Here is an 18,967-nt window from a genome sequence, read left to right as displayed (position 1 = left end):
ATAAGAAGATTACAAGTTATGGAGACATTAAGCGAACAAATAATTTTTTGCCTGGCCTTTTCCAGAGAAACAAACTAAAATGAAACAAAACGAGAAAAGGTACAAAAAAATGCAAAAAAAATAAAGGGAAAAAGTAAAAGAAAAAAGAAGAATACAAAGAAAATGGAAAACAAAGAAAAAAATTTTTTCGAAACGAGGAAACTAAAACAGAAAAAGGAAGAAAAAGAAAGATAAAAGGAGAAAAAAGGGGAAAATGAAAGGGATGTAAGGCTAAGTAAGGCTATTGAAATGAAAAATAAATGCATATTTCGACACCAAAGAGAATATTAAAACAATCACTGAATCAATATTGTTTTTTAAATGAATGAAAGTTTTTTTCAACTACTAAGAGCTCAATAATTCACGCTGTCTATTTAAATTTAGTGGAAATTATTTCAATTGTTTTGCTCTTTTACACAGCTGATAGACTGTCAGAGACCAAAAACGGAGACTGGACCCACTTGCGTTCGTTTTACTCAGCTTTATTTAGAAGGAGGAAAGGGCTTGCACCCACGATCCGGTAATCGTCGGTCACGGGTAGCAGATCGCTTGAAATGCATCAGTAATTGACATAGACACTATAAAAGATTAAATCTTAGTAAAGGCAAAAAATATTAAGAAAAAACCCCCATTGATAATCAGTTTGTAATGGAGTATTACACCCATGAATCATAATTTAGTTGTGAGCCTCCAAAAGATATCCAACCCTACAGCTAAGGCACATTTTTCATGCCATTAATTATCGAGTCCACCCCCGGCAAAGTTGGTATTCCTACCATGTGGCCCCGGAGCTAAAATGAGTATGACACCCCTTGTCTACTCACAAAAGGGTCGCCAACCGAATGTGCAAATTCGAGTTTGATTCAAAATTCCTGAAAAACACGTCCTCTAAAACTGCCACTTCAAAGATAACCATTTTTCTCTCAGCATTGTCTCTTGAGGCTTTTTATGGGTTTACTAATGTAACACATACCTACCAGATAAGACATTGCTTCGTAAATGCGACTTGTGGGTCGTAATTCTCAGATTAAATCACGGTGGCGACGCATAAAACTAATCATCTAAATTGGAACAGATTAAACTGTGCTAGCTCATCAACTCAGTGGTATTCCTAAAGCACGTCAAGGTGCATATCCTTCCTCCAGAGAGGCTCCTGAAATTCTCAATGGTGCTTACAAGCCGTGTTTGTTTATCAAAAAGCTCACAAATACCAATTATCCTTCTAGAACTAATCAAGCACAGGTCAGAACACAACTAAGTGTGTTGAAATTCAGTTCTCCAAGCTGGTTTCACTAAACAACATAACATTTGAGGCATGCAGTGTTTCTTATATAATAGGAAGATCCCGCCAGAGTCTCATCAACCTGTGTTATTGAATGAATATAATAATCTTTTTAAATATGTATATGCAAAGATAATCAAAATACTTTTAAGATTTGTCATTACAGATGTTCCCCTACTTACGATCGTTAGATACGAAAATAAATTACGGGATGACGAAAACTATCAAAAACATTGCTGTAAGTTACATTTTTTATTGTGTGCACCTTTTTCAGAGTAGAGGACATTACTGTAGTGCTTCTTTCCGCCGCTACCGGCAAGTGGTGGCGCTGTGGAAGGTTACCCAGCATCCACCCGGAAGAAAAAATCCGCTTCCTCTTCCTAGTTCGTGTGTAAACATTCTATACTGTATCTCCAGCGTGCTAAGAACTTTGACATTTTTATTGTTTAATATCTCGTGCATCCATTTAATATGGTTGTTGTAAAGTGTAAGGAAGAGGCGACCTATTTCTTTTTAAATGAAAGTGGAATAAGAAAGCTTGATGCGGTTGAGAAAATGGTTGGATCACCTTTTTTTCGGCCACTTTTTACCTCGGAGGAGGAAGTCGACTAACTGTTGAAGCTCAAAAGTAAGTTAAACTTAACTTTATTTATCTTTATAGAGCATGTATTTTATGAAATGTTTATGTTTCAGAACAATTATTTTTTATTTTTTATTTTATTTTTTGGGTATTTTCTTAGTTTGTTATGAAGCAAAAACAGTATCCTTTTTGGTTGACTGCAGCCTATTTCTTTCTTTCTATTTTTCATCTCTAGAAAATTTGTCAGCCCATGTAATCAACACAATAAGTGTTAGTCTTTGGTGGAGCAGAGTGGCAAGGTAAGTTGAGAGGCTATAAAACCGGGAAGTCATCTAAGTCTACTCCAAACGTCACTCCTCAACATTAGCTCACCTCATCAGACATTGCTTTAGCTCGCAGCTTCCATTGTATTCTACATTTCTTTCATTTTCAATGTGTCATATTGAGAAAAATGAAGCGCGGCAGCGTATTAAGTACAAGATCATAAAAAATAGATGGCTTGAAGATGAAAGCCGACACATGCCGTTGAATCTATTGGCTCTCTGCGAGTTGAGAAGTTCTTCCATTAGAAAAAGCCATTACAATCCCATGAGAACTTACAGATAATGGCCAAGACGCATGGCTCTGAAAGCACTCGTAGGTAAGGGACGTGCGAAAAAGTCTTTTCATACCTGGAATTTTCGCTATTGAATGTCATCAGCGGGCACACGCCGTTTTCTCCAGACTATACCTCCTTAAAACCAAAAACCAAATTCGCCCGAAATTTAAGCCTCATATACGACAAAATAAGGTTGAGAATGCATACAGAATTTATATGTGGTCGTTACTACACAAAGTTTTGCTTTATACTACCTTATTTTTTTCAGTGATTGAACAATCAAAAAACATCACCGACCAAAATCGCATAACATTTTATGCAATGGGAGTCGAACCCAGGTCACGGCAGCGAGCCAACCAGTGATACCGATGACCAGGGTTGGGTAGGGTTACTTTAACTTGATTACTTTCAATTACTTTTGGATTACTCCAATACCAAATATGCTAATAAAAGACAAAATAAACCAAATATGAATACAATTATGACTCACAACACGTGGTAAGCTTTCTCTCCTGGCTTTGATCTCTTTGATCTCCGGCAAAACTAACATAAAATGCGACAGAAACAAAATGAAAATAAATCCAAACAGCTTGCCAACATCATTTTTGCTGTTCCATGTATTCCGTTACTACCCAAGCCTGCACAAAATTTAGCAATTTTATTCATATTTAATTTATTTTGTCTTTTATAAGCATATTTGGTATTGGAGTAATCCAAAAGTAATTGAAAGTAATCAAGTTAAAGTAACCCTACAGAAACCTGCCGATGACGTCGAAAAAGGCATTTGATTTCATCCCACTATCAGACTTATTCTACTCACAGTGCTAGAAATGATCAAGAATGAAGAAAACCGAAAATTGTCCTGAAAGATATAAATAAATGCAAAGTCCGATTCATTGTCAGATACGCCAAAGAATTGTGTCCCTTGTCGTGCTTTTTTTTGCATTTAAGGCACATTTCCTGGAAGTGAAGAAAAATTAAGTTAAAGAAAGTGAAAAAGGCAGTCAAAAAAATTGTAAACGACCAGTCACCAAAGTAATCTTCTTCCACTAAGGGTCACTTTTGCAAGGTTTTATTGGCTATGATAGCCTACTTTTCCAGACGGTAAGTGTGTTTCCCTGAAAGCAAGTTTTTGTTTTTAAATAGATAATTTACGATGTTTTAAATTTAATAAAGAGCTAAAAACCGATGTAAGTCATTAGGAAGTGTTCGACATAAATATTTAGTTATTATCTAAGCTTCAAGTGAAGAAAATACTGGGAAACAATACACCACCCGGGTTTTCAACAGTAGTCTCACGCAATGGCTGACAGAACTGTTGCATGTCCAATCCATCCCCATCCACATTGAAAGATTAACAAAGCAATGCCGTAAGTTTCTAAAAAGGTTTATATGATTTTATTGTAATAATTTGGAGAGATGTAAAGTTCATGCACTTTATTTTCAGGAACATATTGTCATATGGTCTCAATGCATTGTATTGTTGCTGTTTTCACACTCCAGAGAAGGAAATTAAAGCTTCAATAACATGTCACCTGTGGTCAGGGTCCTTCTTTAGTGGTTTAACCCGATGTCTTATCAATGACATTACATATACCAGTATCAGTCAGTGGTTCTCAACTGGTCTGACTTGAGCACCTACCATTCCACTCAAATGACAAACTGCGATGTAAATCAAGAAAAGAAAATCCACTTCTCAAATGAATCAAATGAAAGGATTGTGCAGTTTAAAACAGAGATAGTAGTATATATATATATATATATATATATATATATATATATATATTCACCATTTCTTTTTAAAGAACAAAATGACAAAAAAAAAAAAAATACTTCAAGTACGGTATACACTCGCATATAAGCCTGCATCGCAATAAGGTAACCTCCTGAAACTGTTCAAAATAACCACATACTAAAAAAAAGTTTTCACCCAAATTATTTAAAAAAAATTATGTACCTAAACCCAAAAGCTAGAAGATATATTTGGAGGCCCTCTCAAACACAATTGGGACGACGCTGATTGACTGAACAAGAAGAAAAAATCTGGGCAACCGGGCATTATCACAATTTACTGTGTAATTGATTCATTTTTACACCACCCACTGAAAACAAGTCTTCTTGGGTCCTGACCAACCAGATGAGAAACATTCACAAATACATACTGGAGCTCTTACTACAGTTTTCGCCTTTTATTCCAGTGCGCCTTATGCAGTACAGTGGTACCTCTACTTACAAATGTCTGCACATGGAAAAGTGTTAAAGTTTACAAAGTACCTGAATGGGAAAATATTGCCTCTAGTTACAAAGACTTTTCAGGATACGAAGTAAAGATTACAGTACAGTACGCGCTCTCATTCACCGCTCCCTGAGTTCTACGAAGGAATCAAGTGCTTAGGCGGGAATCCCAGCATGCTGTTCATGTACAATTTCGTGTCCCCATCCCGCTCTGTAAACTGTCTACTATATGGGGCTGCTACGAAGAGCTATTATTCACTATGGACACCAGGAAAGACATTCAGAAAAGTGGACACGGAGAAAAGAAAAGGAAGAGACTTTTTCTGGCCATCAAAACAAAGCAAGAGATATAAAGGTATGACAAGACACAATGCCTGCAGGAGGAGTTCAGAGACGAAAAGGAGGAGGACACAGCCTTCATTCCGTCAGCCCAAATTAAAGATATTTTGGCTCAATCCCATGAAGTCTCAGAATTTTTGGAAAAGAATCAACCAGAAAGAAAGTTGGACTATCGCTTATCACGATGTCTGCATCGTGCATTTCCGACGGAATGTCAAAAGCTGGCAAAAGCAGCCGTCATTGGATCAGTTTTCAAGAAAGGCGAGGCAAAAAAGACTGCTGAGGACCAGTAAACAAAGAGGCCAGTTAGAAGGTAAATTAATATTTGTACTATTTTCTTCATTCTTTTTTTTTTTAACATGATGTGACTCTAATTTTATGTTTAATGTGCGGTGACTTAATTTGAATATGTATTTGTTTCATGTTCTGATTTTCTTTTATTATTTATCCCCAAAAAAATCATACTTTTCCAAGGGCTTGGAACAGATTAGGGCATTTACATTCAAACGGTGTCTCTACTTACAAATGTTTTAGGTTTCAAAGCTACTCCCAGAACGAATTCAGTTTGTAAGTAAAGGTACAACTTTGTATGAAAAATATACGACAAAGAATATTTTTGGGGGGTATGGTGCGGGAAATATGGTACTCACTCAGTTCGGCGATGCTGCCAACCCGCGTGGCAAGCAGCGACTGCTCTACCGTGCGGACTTCGGCTTGGTTGTAGCAGGCATGACTTTCGCCCCGGCCAGGTCGCTGCTGCTGATCCCGATGGAGGTTCAGACTTTCTGGTAGACTCAGCACACCTGTGGAGAAGCCAGGGTCAAGGTCAGGAAGAGCAAATCTGGAGAAACAGGGTGAAGCAAAAAGTTCACATCATATCAAATCATATTCACCTAAAGGCAGGGTTTCAAACACAAGGCCAAGGGGCCAATTCATACATCCGAAAGGGCTTGTTTTCAGCCCATCAGAACGTGAGGCAGACGACATGCTGTGGCTGCTGACTTACTTCGGCCATCTTTGTATCACAAACAATGCGCATGTGATCCAATCTTTTGTACAGTGTTTTGCATCAAAATGGTTTGATTGTTAGATTGTTCAAGACATAAGTTCCCTGTCAGAGAATGGACTTGAACCCACATCTCGCATCACCTATGATGTTGCCTTTTTGTATAAAGTCTTAGAAATGACCCAACTCGTTACTGTTTTTATATGTGAAATCAACCATCAAGATGAATACCTATACAGCCAACCCTTTTTTAGCGCCTACATTCACAGTAACATGCTGGGAAAATCAGCTGGTTACAATTTAAACTAAGTCCTTATAACACAGGAACCAATCAGCCTCACAGCATGACGTGAAGCTCCTCCCTGCCTCGTTAATTTGGTATATCGCCATGAAATAGAAACCAGGACACGGCTTAAAAATGTCTGCAATAGGTTCGTCCTGTCATAGGTTATGAACTTATAAAGTTTTCCACAAAGACAGCCTAAAGAAAACTTTTCTTCTTTTATAGCATTGGATAAGTGAAGTGACATATCTAAAACTCATGATGGTCTGTTTGTAGGTAAAACAATAAAGTGTATATACCATGCTTTACATTCCCAGTAAGAGTCTGTCAGAGCTGACTAATCTGAATCTATTTCCATGTGTAGTTGATACAGGGCTTCTTACTTCTGTCAGGACCAGAACGGAAACAGAACCCAAATGCGTTATAATTTTCACAAGTTTTAATTAAAGGAAAGAGATAGGGCTGCGCCCACAGTCCGGCGTTCGTTAGGCGCAGGAAGCAAGTCGCTCTCGTACTCGGTTTGTGATCCGAACACGGAAGTGGATCTTCCGTGGCGAGCGATGGCGGTGTCGGAACGGAAAAACGAGTCAGTAGCCGGGACAGGAGTGCCAAAACGTGGTCGGGGTCGGAAGTGAGTAGTAAGCCAGGAAATGAGAGTAGAGTTTGTCGGGACCAGGTCGAAAGCCGGGAAGGGGGGTAGACGTGGTCAGGATCAAAAACGGGTCAAAGCCGGGGGACAGACGGAAGCAAAAAAAACAGGTGCGAGTCAGGTTCCAAAAAGGTTTGCTTAGGTTCGCAGATGGACTGACAAAAGGGGACAGATAGGAGTGGGTGTAAATAGGGACCGGGAGCCAATCAGAGTCCGAGGCGTAATCATGACAACTTCCTCATGGATCGCCAACATTTCGCATCCACCGTCACAAGATTAACATTGTTGGACATCTTGATGATATGAATATAACTCTGCCTATAATCATTGAGACCCTTCTCTAATGACTTTTGAGATTTCCAATATCCAGAAGAAAAAATACGGCTATGCTATCAGGAATATTGTTTTTCAGCCGCCACATTTGCTCCGCTTCAGCTGCGATCTTCATGATGACAGTTTGAGGTCCAAGCCTTCATATGAAAGTTAAAGGGACAGTTGTGTCACAGTATTGTGTTGCAATATTGTGTCGCGCAACCGAAAACGAGTGCTAAATATCACAAGCAAGGCTGACGATGAGTTTGGGAAGGTGGGTCCTCAAGTAAGACTGGTTGAGAACCACTGCTCTAAACCACTTAAGAGCTTTTTTTACATTTTCATAGCAAACACATCGCTCATATGCCACTGATGAGGGGACAAGCAGGTAATTAAGCAACAAAGCCTCATACTATACACCAAAATACGCCTTTATTCCATCAAGCTTTAGAATGTTTCTTATCAACGTCACTCCAGAAGTTAATCCCCGTGCAAAAATGCTCAGAGAGAACGCATGCATTTCCTTCATCTTGGGGGGACGACTTCTCTGTTAACAACATTTGCAGTCAATAACAAAAGAGAATGTAGATTCTTTCTTATATTTGTTTTCTTCATAACCCGCATATAAATATTTTCACTTTACTTCATAACTGTTTGACAAGATCTGTCACGGTTGCCATGGCGCCCAATTGGCCCCGCCCATGAGGCGCCAGCTGCAGCTCGTTGACAGATTGGCTTTCAAGTTTAAGTTCAGTGTTCTTGCTCTCCATTTGTCAGTCCGTCAACAAACCTTTGCCCCGCAAGACGTGGGTTCTGACTCAGTCCTAGTTTCCTGTTGGTATTTCCTGTCCGGTATTGTTCCCGTTTATTTTGTCCTGTTAAATATTGGTTCCCAGTTTCGTTCCTGTCTATTTTTGTCCTGTTTATCATTCTCTCCAGTTTTTGTTCCCGTCTAGTTTGTCCTGATTATTTCGATATCCTGTTTCATTATCAATCCTGTCTGTCCCATCCTGTCCGGTATCGACCCCATCTGTCCGATATCTGCTCGGGCGATTGAAATCGATCTCGTCGGTCTCTGGCTTCCTGTCTTTCCATGCCAGACAGCTTCCTTACGTGCATGACTCCCCATTTCCCGTAAAATAAAAGGCTTGTGTGAGAACGTCACGCGTTTGGGTCCTGATCCTGTTCCTGTTCATGACAAGAACTTCTTTCCACATTGAAATGTTATTCTTAGTGGCACAAGTTTTAATTAACACTATTATTTAAAGAATACCAATCAATCCGATGATTCATTAGTGTCACTGGCAAAAAAACAACCACAAATTAGGGAGGTCTCAAATTGCTATGCACCATTTCAGCATCAACCCAGTTGGCATGTGAAATGTCTTTCGCGACAACTTTCGCGACACCTGCTGAGTCAGAAAACCAAAGTGCTTAGACAGTTATATGGGGGCATTTTCACCTCTAGAGTGTTTGCAAAACAGTAGGCTTTTTTGGGCACTTTTCTCATCTGGTGTAACCTACCTAACTTCCAATAAAAGATTATGTTGATATTCTATATCGTTCTCGCTTGGGAGAGTAGAATGTCTTTCTGGGAAAAATACTGGGTCAACAAAACCAAAAAGGGCCGAGTCAGCTTTTTTTTCCTGTTTTTACAACTAGGGTAACCTACTTGACTGCCCCTGAAAGATGGCGGTCATATCTAAACTCCTTCCCCATTTTATTGCATGGAAAAACACACAAACAGAAAAACAAACAGCTAAATAGAAATTTAGATCCAAAACATTATCACCACCCTTCCTTTGCTCGCGGGTGATAAATAGTGTAGCTGCTTTATAGAATTAAGAGATTGTTTTTTTTTCTTTTTAACTAGTTCATCGTTGGTTACTCATTACAAATTTTTAGCAGTTCTACTTTTTACCCAAGTTGTCAGTTAGAATGGCTCGAGGGGCTGAATTTTTCATGGGAAAATAATTAAAGCTGAGGATTACAAAGAAGGATATAATGGCTTTTTCCTGAGCTGGTATTTGATGCCGGGACAATCCCTCTGGATGTAGAATTCATCAGTTCTCCCTTCACCTTTCAACACCCACACACAAAAGACAAAACTCCTAATCCTATTCAAGGTCAATTAGGTCACATTGATGCACTGTCTCAAAACCACGCGCCTCGCGACTGCATCAAACAGGGGCTTCATCTTCCTTCCCCACCTGCAGGAATCGATTCTCTCCAGGAGTGCGAGCGATCCCTCCACCCTCACCGGTGAGAAACCTTTCTCGGAATATTAACAGGTAGTCGCCATAGCAACAGGGCATTGCACTGCAATTGGCTCAACATGCCATGGTGTAAGGGAAACACCAAGGGAAGCGCTAACAAAATTTAAAAAAGAGAATCTCACATCTGCATGCATGGATATGTAAGCACAACCATCCGACCTGAAGCGGCAAGGCTGTGGCCTGAGATACCAGGAATAATCAAATGAAATCCAAACATATTTTTTTTTCTTCCTTTATTTCATGTTTTAGACTGTGAGTTGGCGAACCTTCTGAGTCATAGGTGCACTGCGTTAAAAAAATTGGATGGAAAACATCTCCATATCCTTCAGTTGGAAGTCGGCAGATTTTACACTCAGGCCTTCAGCTCCAGTCTGAATTAGTTAGAATAGAATAGAATATACCTTTATTGTCATTGTTACAAATGGGCTAACATATTGTGACAACGAAATTGGGCATGACACTCCAGTTTTACACAATCATAGTGAGGTATGAGCAAGAAGATAAAGGAACAGAGAAGATAATGTTATAAGACAAGGGGGATAAGGCTATAGTTATAATTTACATGGTATTTACACAAGAAATGTCGGCATGTGGGATGTTACATACAGGGTTGTCGTGATAACGTCGGTATCGTAACGGTTGTGCAATATTGCATTTGGTGCAAAGTCATCATAGTGCAAAAATAGTCAGCATGAAACAGGAAATGGTCAGACATTGTGCAATTTGAGCATTAAACGTAGTGCAGTCGACATGTGCAAGAACAAGACATGAGTAACATTATATTCGTATGAGGTAGTGTTGGCACGAGTTTTCAGTTTTTTGTGCGGTGTCTGTTTGAGCAGTGAACAAACATAGTGCAGACAGCATGTACGTGAGTACCATTTTACATACGTGTGAGGTAGTTTTTTGCAACAGTTTTCAGTTTTTTGTGCGGTGTCTGTTTAGGGTGGTAATGGCTGTGGGGAAGAAACTGTCTCTGAGTCTGTTCGTTTTTGCTTTGTGTGACCTGTAGCGCTTGCCGGAAGGCAGCAGGTCGAAGAGATGGTGGCCGGGGTGAGAAAAGTCCTTGATGATGTTTTCTGCTCTGCTGAGGTAGCGAGAGCAGGCAATGTCCTCCAGACTGGGCAGAGAGCAGCCGACGATTCTCTGTACTGTTTTGATGATCCTCTGGAGCTTTTTCCTGTCTGCTGCTGTGCACCCAGCATACCACACCACAGTTGTTTGTCATTTGCGAAATTTCTCATTTTATTTGTGAGGACTCGCGTGGGGGAGAGTCTTAAGGGTCCGACAACGCTGGCCACTGCCAAGCGCGGTCCATTCAGGGAGCCAGAGAGCCAGAACAGCGATGAGGGATGCGTGAAGAGCTCTGGTCCGCGCGAATGCGCGACGCATGAAGCCTGTCTTCTCTAACAATTTTTTTCTTCAACAAAAAGTTAAACAAGACTGTATGAACAGAAAAAAGGGAGAACAATCACGGGTTGGAAACATTAAAAAAGTCAGCGAAAGAGAAGCTCAACTTTTTCCGCTTGGAAAAGGCTTGCTACTTCGAAGTTGTCCAACCTTTCGCTACTAAGTCAACACAATATATTTCCTTGAACAGCTTGCACGGTCTGTTCAAGTTTAACAGTTGAAATGAAATAAAATGATCTGCATTTATATAGCGCTTTTCAAGTCAAGACTTCCCAAAGCACTTTACAGTGTGCTTCACATTTCTCAATAGTGGCCGTGCAGCCATGTAAGGCGCTAACCTGCATATTGGGGGTATTAGGGGTTCAGTGTCTTACCCAATGACACTTCGACATGTAACGGAGGAGCCGGGATTCGAATTGCGATCTCTTGATCCCAAGACAAGTGCTCTACCTCCTGAGCCACTGCCGCCCCGACACTTTGATGGATTAGAGATGCTAGCCAATCATGGTTTGTGAAACCTATGACCTTTCTTAACGCCAGTTAGCTGGCGTTCAACTCGGAATCTGATTGGCTAAGCCAACAGCTTTCTTAAAGATTACTGTTAGGGGACATGGCCTTCAGGATTTTTTGTGAGGGCCTCTGGGTAGATTTCTGAGCTAAGCAACAACTAATGGCTGAGATGTGCTTAGTTAAATGCCTAAATGTGGAAGCTCACAAGTGGAAGCAAGGCAACCAGTGAGAAGCAATGCAAGAAAGCTGATAGACAATTGAAATTATTTAATATGTATTGATGGACAAAATATAAGTAACATCCCATGATTCAGATATTATCTGGGCCAGCAAAGAAAGTCTTGAATGCTGTCATAGCCCACCACTGATATTCATAGCTTCTTCTGGAGTCTCAAGAGAAAACGCGCTTCCCATACTTGCTCCGAAATTTTCCCTTCTTCACTCTCCTAATGAGAAGAATGCTAAAAGAAAAAAACTCTCAGAAACCGTAAAATATATATCCTGGTTCAAATGATGTAATCTTTTCTAAATGGGCTAACAAATGATTGTTCTAATGATGTATGACATGATAATTTGTTTAAAATGAATAAGAAAATGCAAAATACAAATACATTTTCTCAATAAATACAAGCACATGTTATATTTCATTTGATATTTTATTGGGAAACTGTCTACCCTGACAGTCCTCTTGGTACTGAAGGAACAGTATCTCTAAGAACTTCAGGCTGATGGCTGTAAGGTCTACAGCAGGGGTGTCAAACTCATTTGAACTCGGGGGCCACACGATAGAACAAACATTCTGTCGGGGGCCGGACTAGTAGATTAAAGAGAAAGAAAAAGAGAGATCAAGAAATGAGAGACAGAGGAAGGAAAAAGGAGAGACGGCGGGACAAAGAATGAAAAAGAGAGAGGGAGAGAGCGTGAGAAACAAAAGAAAAAAAATGTGAGAGAGGGGGAAAAGAAAGGGAGAGGAAGAAAGAAATCCAAAGAGAAATAGAAAGACTGAAGGCGAGAAAAGAGAAAAGAAAGCGCAAAGGGTATGAAGAGTGAAAGAGAAAAGAGAGAGAAGGAAAAAAATGAAGATGGAGCAAAAGAGGTTAAAAGACACAGAGAGAGAAAGAGACAAAGAGCAACAAAGGAAGAGAAAAAGAGACACAGAGAGTGAAAGAGACAGAGACAGAGTGGGAGAAAAAGGGTGGAAAAGAAAGAGAGAGAGAAATAAATACAAGTACAGTGTCTTTGTTCGAGGCACCTGGCTTTGGCAACATCAAGTTGACATATTTCAACCTGCAGCTTGTTTTTCTCTTGCGCTTCTCTGAGTGTTGTCTCGCGGGCCGGATTCAATCCCTTAGCGGGCCTGATCTGGCCCGCGGGCCGCCTGTTTGACACCTGTGGTCTACAGTCAAGGAGGATGGATGCAAAGGACATTTTCGGGATGTGGATGATTGTGGCAAACTGCAGGGAGGTGTGGATGACTGTTTGGGTCACTGATAAGTTGAAGATCCTGCAGAAGACCCAGGACAACTGGTGAGCACATACTCGGAGTATCTTTCCAGTGCCTTTCTGGCATTCACTGCTAGGGGCATACACTTCCCATTATCCTCTCCTAAAATTTTTAAGGGTGTGGAGAGGCTTGGTAGGGATGAAAGCCAGACCAGAGAGGATGAGTGTCACTGCAGTGTCTCAAAGCAGGCAAATAAACTGTTTAGCTCCTCTGCCAGTGGCACTCTCAGTTCTTCTGACGTCACATCACATTTTTTAAAGTTGGTAATGTTCTGTACTCCCTGCCACACTTCTGATGGCCTGTTGCTGACGAGGTAGGACTATATCTGTTTGTTGTAGTACGCTTTTGCTGTTTTAAATCCTCTTTTCCAGTCAGCTCGAGCCCCGCCGTATAGTTTTGTTGCCTGACCTTAAGGCGGAGTCACAGGCTTTGAGGAGAGAACGGACATGGTTGGTCATCCAGGGCTTGAGGTTCGGAAAAACCTGGAGGACTTTATCCACAGACACAGTTCCAATGCAGCGTACCTGTACAGTTTTGTTGATCTTGTTCAAGTTCCAAGCTATAAGGTGAACGCCTTTGGTGTGTGTCCACTGCTGGTCATTAATGACATTCAGCATTAAATTTCAGTCGCGGCTTTTATTCAGGTGCTCTCTGTGGTCCGTAATTTACGGTAACAGGAAGTTGGACCCACTAGTGAAAACAAAAGCTTCCTAGGGGAGGAAACAGTGCTAAGTGAAGTCCTGACAGTAGCAAATCTGTGTACTTAAGATGTTCATATTCTCTTTGCTGCTGTCAGCGCTACGGTAGGGGGTGGCAATATTCTGGCCTTTGACAGCTATGATGCTGACTGAAGCTGAATGATTGCAGAGAAGGGGTAAAGATTGAGGTCTCAGGCAGGCCACTTCAAGGTTTTCCCAAACAGATTTCTTTTTTGTCAATTTGACACAGAACGTGTAGTGGTCCTCTCCAGAATTACGCAAATATATTACAAAAAGTTCCACACAGTGGAGGACTCGAGAAATTCAGTCTTAACTGTCACGTCGGGTGCGGTTGCCATGGCTCCCAGTCGGTCCTAGCCGGGTGGTGCTGGATTCTGGCGCGGTTGCCGCGGCGCCCAATTGGCCCCGCCCATGCTCACCGGCTGAGGCGCATTGACTGATTGCTTTTTGGAGTACTTAAACACGTTCCTTCTAACTGTGCTTTGCCTGAGCGTTTGTTTAATTTTGTTAAACCTTTGAGATTTTTGTGAACCTTCTGTGAGATTTCTGCAAGTTCTGTTTGACTCTGAGAAATGCCTAGTCTGTAGGTTTGCCTGCGTTTGATCCTGTTTTGTTTTTGGTCTGATCCGTTTGTTTGTTTTTGACAACTTTTCTTTTGTTTGGATTTCTAATCCACTCCGCAACCATAAATCCCCGGATCGAGTGTGCGCACCCTCCTCATCCTCCCCAAAAAATTCTGAGTACGTCTACGCAAATGGGTCCTTATTTCCTGTTTCCCGCTCCGCTTCGTGACATTAACGTTGACCCATCTGGCTTGTTTCCTGAAGAGCTGTGACATCATTGAGGGAACACAATACTTCTTGGCAACGCGTTCTTGGGGATGTATACAAAACGTCATCCCTCTCTGCTATGACATTGATGAAGAGACTTTGTTATCTTTTTAGAAAGAAAAAAAACGCGATATTCATACATTACCAACTCTAACCAAACTGCTCCACTATGCCTATACTCGCCATACAGGGTTGCCTACACACTTCAATCGCTGGATACAGGAAACATGATTAAAAAGTGGGGGGCTCCCTCAATGTGTAGACAACGATCTGATCAAAGCCACTTCTGCCCTCTAATGGTGATTTATCTTAATGAAACCATTCCTAAAGGCTTGATTCTTACTGATGAGCTGCACAAAACCTTTTCTAATAGATTTAAGAAATAATACAAAAAAAACACATTTTTACATTTTGCCACTCAGGGACAATGCTTCTGATAAGATATTTATATGTTATGGCACGGATTGAGTTAAGAATTTGGGAAGACGTTTATATTGTTTTTGCTGCTGTCAGCATGACAGCAGCGGGTGATGGCAACATTTTGGCCCCTGACAGATAAAATGCTGACCGAGGTTGAGGGGTTGTGATTGCGGAGAGGCGGTTAAGGTGGAGGTCTCGGGCAGACCACTTAATGTCACTGTGACGACCGCCAAGGGGAATTGTGGGCGACGGCGCAATCCTGTCAGCCAGTAATAGAGGTGTCATGTACATCCCTGACTTTTGAGCGCTCGACCAATCAGACGCCTCCTCCAATCGGAAGGCGCGCTCGGCCTACTCCCACCAGGATACAGCCGTGTAAGACAGCAGCATCCCCAACGGGGTCCAGTTTTCCAATGCGGGTGACGGACGCTCAAAGCACAAAAAATGTCAAACTGACATGTTGGGTCTGTTATTTTCTCTGAGATGACATTCCCTTCATGACAATCAAAGGCAGGAATCATTCCTGGATCTTGCGGGTACAAGTTTTTTATTTTGTTTTGAAATTGGTTGTCATGTTTATTAACCCATGTTTCATTTTCTTTTGTACGCCAAAAATGTTCATCAGGCATGTCAATCATAAACTGTTGGATCCGGCCAGTTGGAAGATTTAATGCAGCCCACCATGAATTTTTAAATATAGTAATCACTCAGTTATAAAACTTACATCAAGATGTCGTATACGACTGTAACAAAATAACAACTATAGATTTACAAATAAAAACACAGAACACAGAATTGCAGTTTAATAAATTGTCTTTATTTTCATTATACAAAAGCACAACAAAATTATAACGCTTTCAGTGTCAGAAAGCGATGTAGAGAGCGGCTGGCTAACGCTTAAATCGGGTATCCTTGGACTGTGCCAGGTCTCAATAATGGTTAAAATACAACCAACTCAAACTTTCCACGCGCAGTAGCTGCAGGTTATCCATTTCATTGGTAGAGGGTAACTTGTGAGAGTTGTTATTTAACCTAGCTGCAGTAGGCCGGATCTGCTGCAACGCTATTGCCTTCTCGCCCGACGCCACCTTGTCAGCTTACCAGACTTGACAACAATCCACGGAGCCCCGGTTGGTGATCAATACTTATTTTGGTCTGACTTTCCTCAAAGTCTGATTTAATTGTCGGATTTCTTTTGGTTCTAACAAGCCTATGAAGCTATGAGCTTTAGCTTTGCTCTTCAGTGTGTCCTGGTGGACTCCGGCTCTTTGACTGACAGCATACACAAGCCTATCAGAGCTTAGTACACAGTCATGCCCAGCCAACGCACAAAGCCCTTTCTAACCTGTCCCAGGGATGGAATTTTCTGTGTACTGTCTGCTGCCGAACACAATGCACAACACATTGTACAAATTATATTGAAGACAATTGAATTTATAATCTGCAAAGCAGTAAACCAGCATTATCCAAAACGCGAAAAAGCAAGGTGTCTCTGTATGTAAGAAGCTTGGTTGTTTCTATTACAAGTTATGATTTATTTATTTTTTTAATAAATGAAAACCAAGTGGGGAAGCAAGGCGGCGCAGTGGTTAGCGCGGCACAGTTCTGAGATCATGGGTTCAAATCCAGCTACCAACCTTCCTGTACGGAGTTTGCATGTTCTCCCCGTGCTTGCGTGGGTTTCCCCTGGGCACTCCGGTTTCCTCCCACATTCCAAAAACATGCATGTCAGGTTAATTGGCCGGTAAAAATTGTCCCTAGGTGTGAATGAGCGAGCGAATTGTCTGTCCCTGTGTGCCCTGCGACTGGCTGGCAACCAGTTCAGGGTGTCCCCTGACCACTGCCCGGTGATGGCTGGGATGGGCTCCAGCGCCCCCGCGACCCTACTGAAGATAAGCGGTGCAGATAATGGATGGAGTTAGTACCAGGAAATGACATTCACAACATAATGTGTCCATCTAGGAATATGGCGCGGACTTTAAAACTGCGTCCCAAGCCGAAGGAGCGAGGAAGTGACTGCATAACCGGACACAGGCTTTAGGTTTCATAGGCAGCCAAACTCCGATGAGACAGGAGGCGGGCCACAGACTAAGGTGAGACATGGTTGCTATCAGGGCCGGAGAAGGCACAGGTGCACCTGAAGTGATGCGCAACTTCCGAATGGTAGCGTATATTCATCAATGCAAATGATAAAAATTGGATCGGTCTGCATGAGAATATTCCTCATGTACTGCTAAGGTATTGGATTCGAGACTATAGGTGAATACAAAATAATCAAATTTAATGTAAAATTGTATGTCCCCTCTGACAAACTTTTTAACCCTATTGGCCCGTGCCTACCCCTGCCCTAAATCAAGGTTGATATCCCCTGATATCAATACCTAGTATCATTTCTTGCCTTTCCCAACAAATAAAAACTGCATTATGTGTGTGCCGCAGATGTGTATAGCGGGGGCCGTCATTTATCCATGCCCGTTATAATCAGTGCAGCAACACGTGTAGATTTATGCTCATTCTATCCTTTCCTGCAACATCAGTAAAATGATGTGCCCTTGTATCACATTTACAGGCTTATAAAGCAATCACAGCAATTGTGACAGTTTAGGAAACATAGAGGTTTTGCCACACCCTGGGGCATACTTGATAACAGTCCCCAGTATCTAGGGGTTGTAGTTCAAAGTAATTCATTATTGTTGGTTTCAAGTAGATCGTTTGGGTTTTATATACCATACTGTATGGGTGACGTGTCTCTGTGGTGGAGTGTCAACATCCCAAACAGAGGGTTTCAGCGTCGATCCCTACTTATGGCTAAGGCACTAAACCAGGCATGTGAAAACTCCATAATCACCGATGTCAAACTCAGTTTGGCTATGGGGACTCTATGACACCCGACTTTCTGTCTTAAGTGAGCCGGATCAGTAAAAGAATGTCACCTCCAAATCATTGAATGAATGAATGAATGAAAACTTTTATTTCGAACATAAAAATAAAAACAGGACAAAAACAATGAGTCAGCAACAAAATAATGTCACATAACATGTTCAAAAAGGGGTAGTCCCTATTAAATACATTTTATAGATAGCTCCTCTTGTGTCCAATACAACAAAATCTCATGGAAATACTTATTACATGGGTCAGATATCAATAATTATAATAGTTACAATAATCACATATTTTATACACTAATCTTCGCAATACCCATCCCTCAACGTCATAATGCGCATTATGTCACTGCGGCACCAGTGATAATAACAATAAAAATAAACACAATACTTATAATAACAGTTCTGATGTAATAATAGCAACAATAACAACAAGTTAACCATAGTTTGAAATGCAGTATTTCCAATATCCCTCATATCCCATTTTCTTCATCCCTGTATTTTGCCAGTAATGTTTTTTTGTATTTAAATTTGAACACATGGATAGTTGGACATTGTTTGATCTCATTTTGCAAATTATTCCAAAGTCTGACTCCACACACAGACACACACATACTTTTCCTGGTGGTTCTCACCTTTGGGATTTTGAATTCACCACAGCCCCTCAAGTTATAATTTCCCTCTTTCCGAGTGAATAATTTTTGTATGTTTTCTGGCACTATGTTTTTGTTGACCTTAAATAACAGTTGTGAAGTGTAAAATTGTATTAAATCATCCAATTTTAATAATTTGGACTGCATGAATAAAATATTGGTATGATCCCGATATCCTACCCTGTGAATGGTTCTTATTGCACGTTTTTGAAGGATAAAAAGGGGCTGTAGTGAACTTTTGTAATTATTGCCCCAGACTTCTGCACAATATGTTAAATATGGCAGAACGAGAGAACAATATAATAAATCATTCAGCTTACTTTAGTAGCCTACTCTACATATTACAATAACGGATGACAGGGGATCTTTTCTAAACACATTTATCTAGAAATAATGGAGAAAAGATAATCATGTTTGGCGTTAAATGTGATATCTGGTTT

General features: G+C 40.8%; 1 protein-coding gene across 2 annotated transcripts in view; it reads right to left on the bottom strand.

Moving 5' to 3' along the window:
• Positions 1-18,967, bottom strand: part of LOC148356745 (ankyrin repeat- and BTB/POZ domain-containing protein 3-A-like) — a 121,310-nt gene that overhangs the window by 38,495 nt on the left and 63,848 nt on the right. For both annotated transcript variants that reach the window (XM_088348072.1, XM_088348071.1), the window contains exon 2: positions 5,724-5,876. In XM_088348072.1, coding sequence (XP_088204198.1) covers positions 5,724-5,876 — 153 coding nt within the window. The remainder of the gene's footprint in view (positions 1-5,723; positions 5,877-18,967) is intronic.

Source organism: Urocampus carinirostris, chromosome 11 (assembly GCF_059441175.1).
Source record: "Urocampus carinirostris isolate Australia breed hairy pipefish chromosome 11, RoL_Ucar_1.0, whole genome shotgun sequence".
NCBI lineage: Eukaryota > Metazoa > Chordata > Actinopteri > Syngnathiformes > Syngnathidae > Urocampus > Urocampus carinirostris.
The sequence above is the reverse complement of the archived record's forward strand: the minus strand, read 5'-3'. Positions and strand labels throughout refer to the sequence as shown.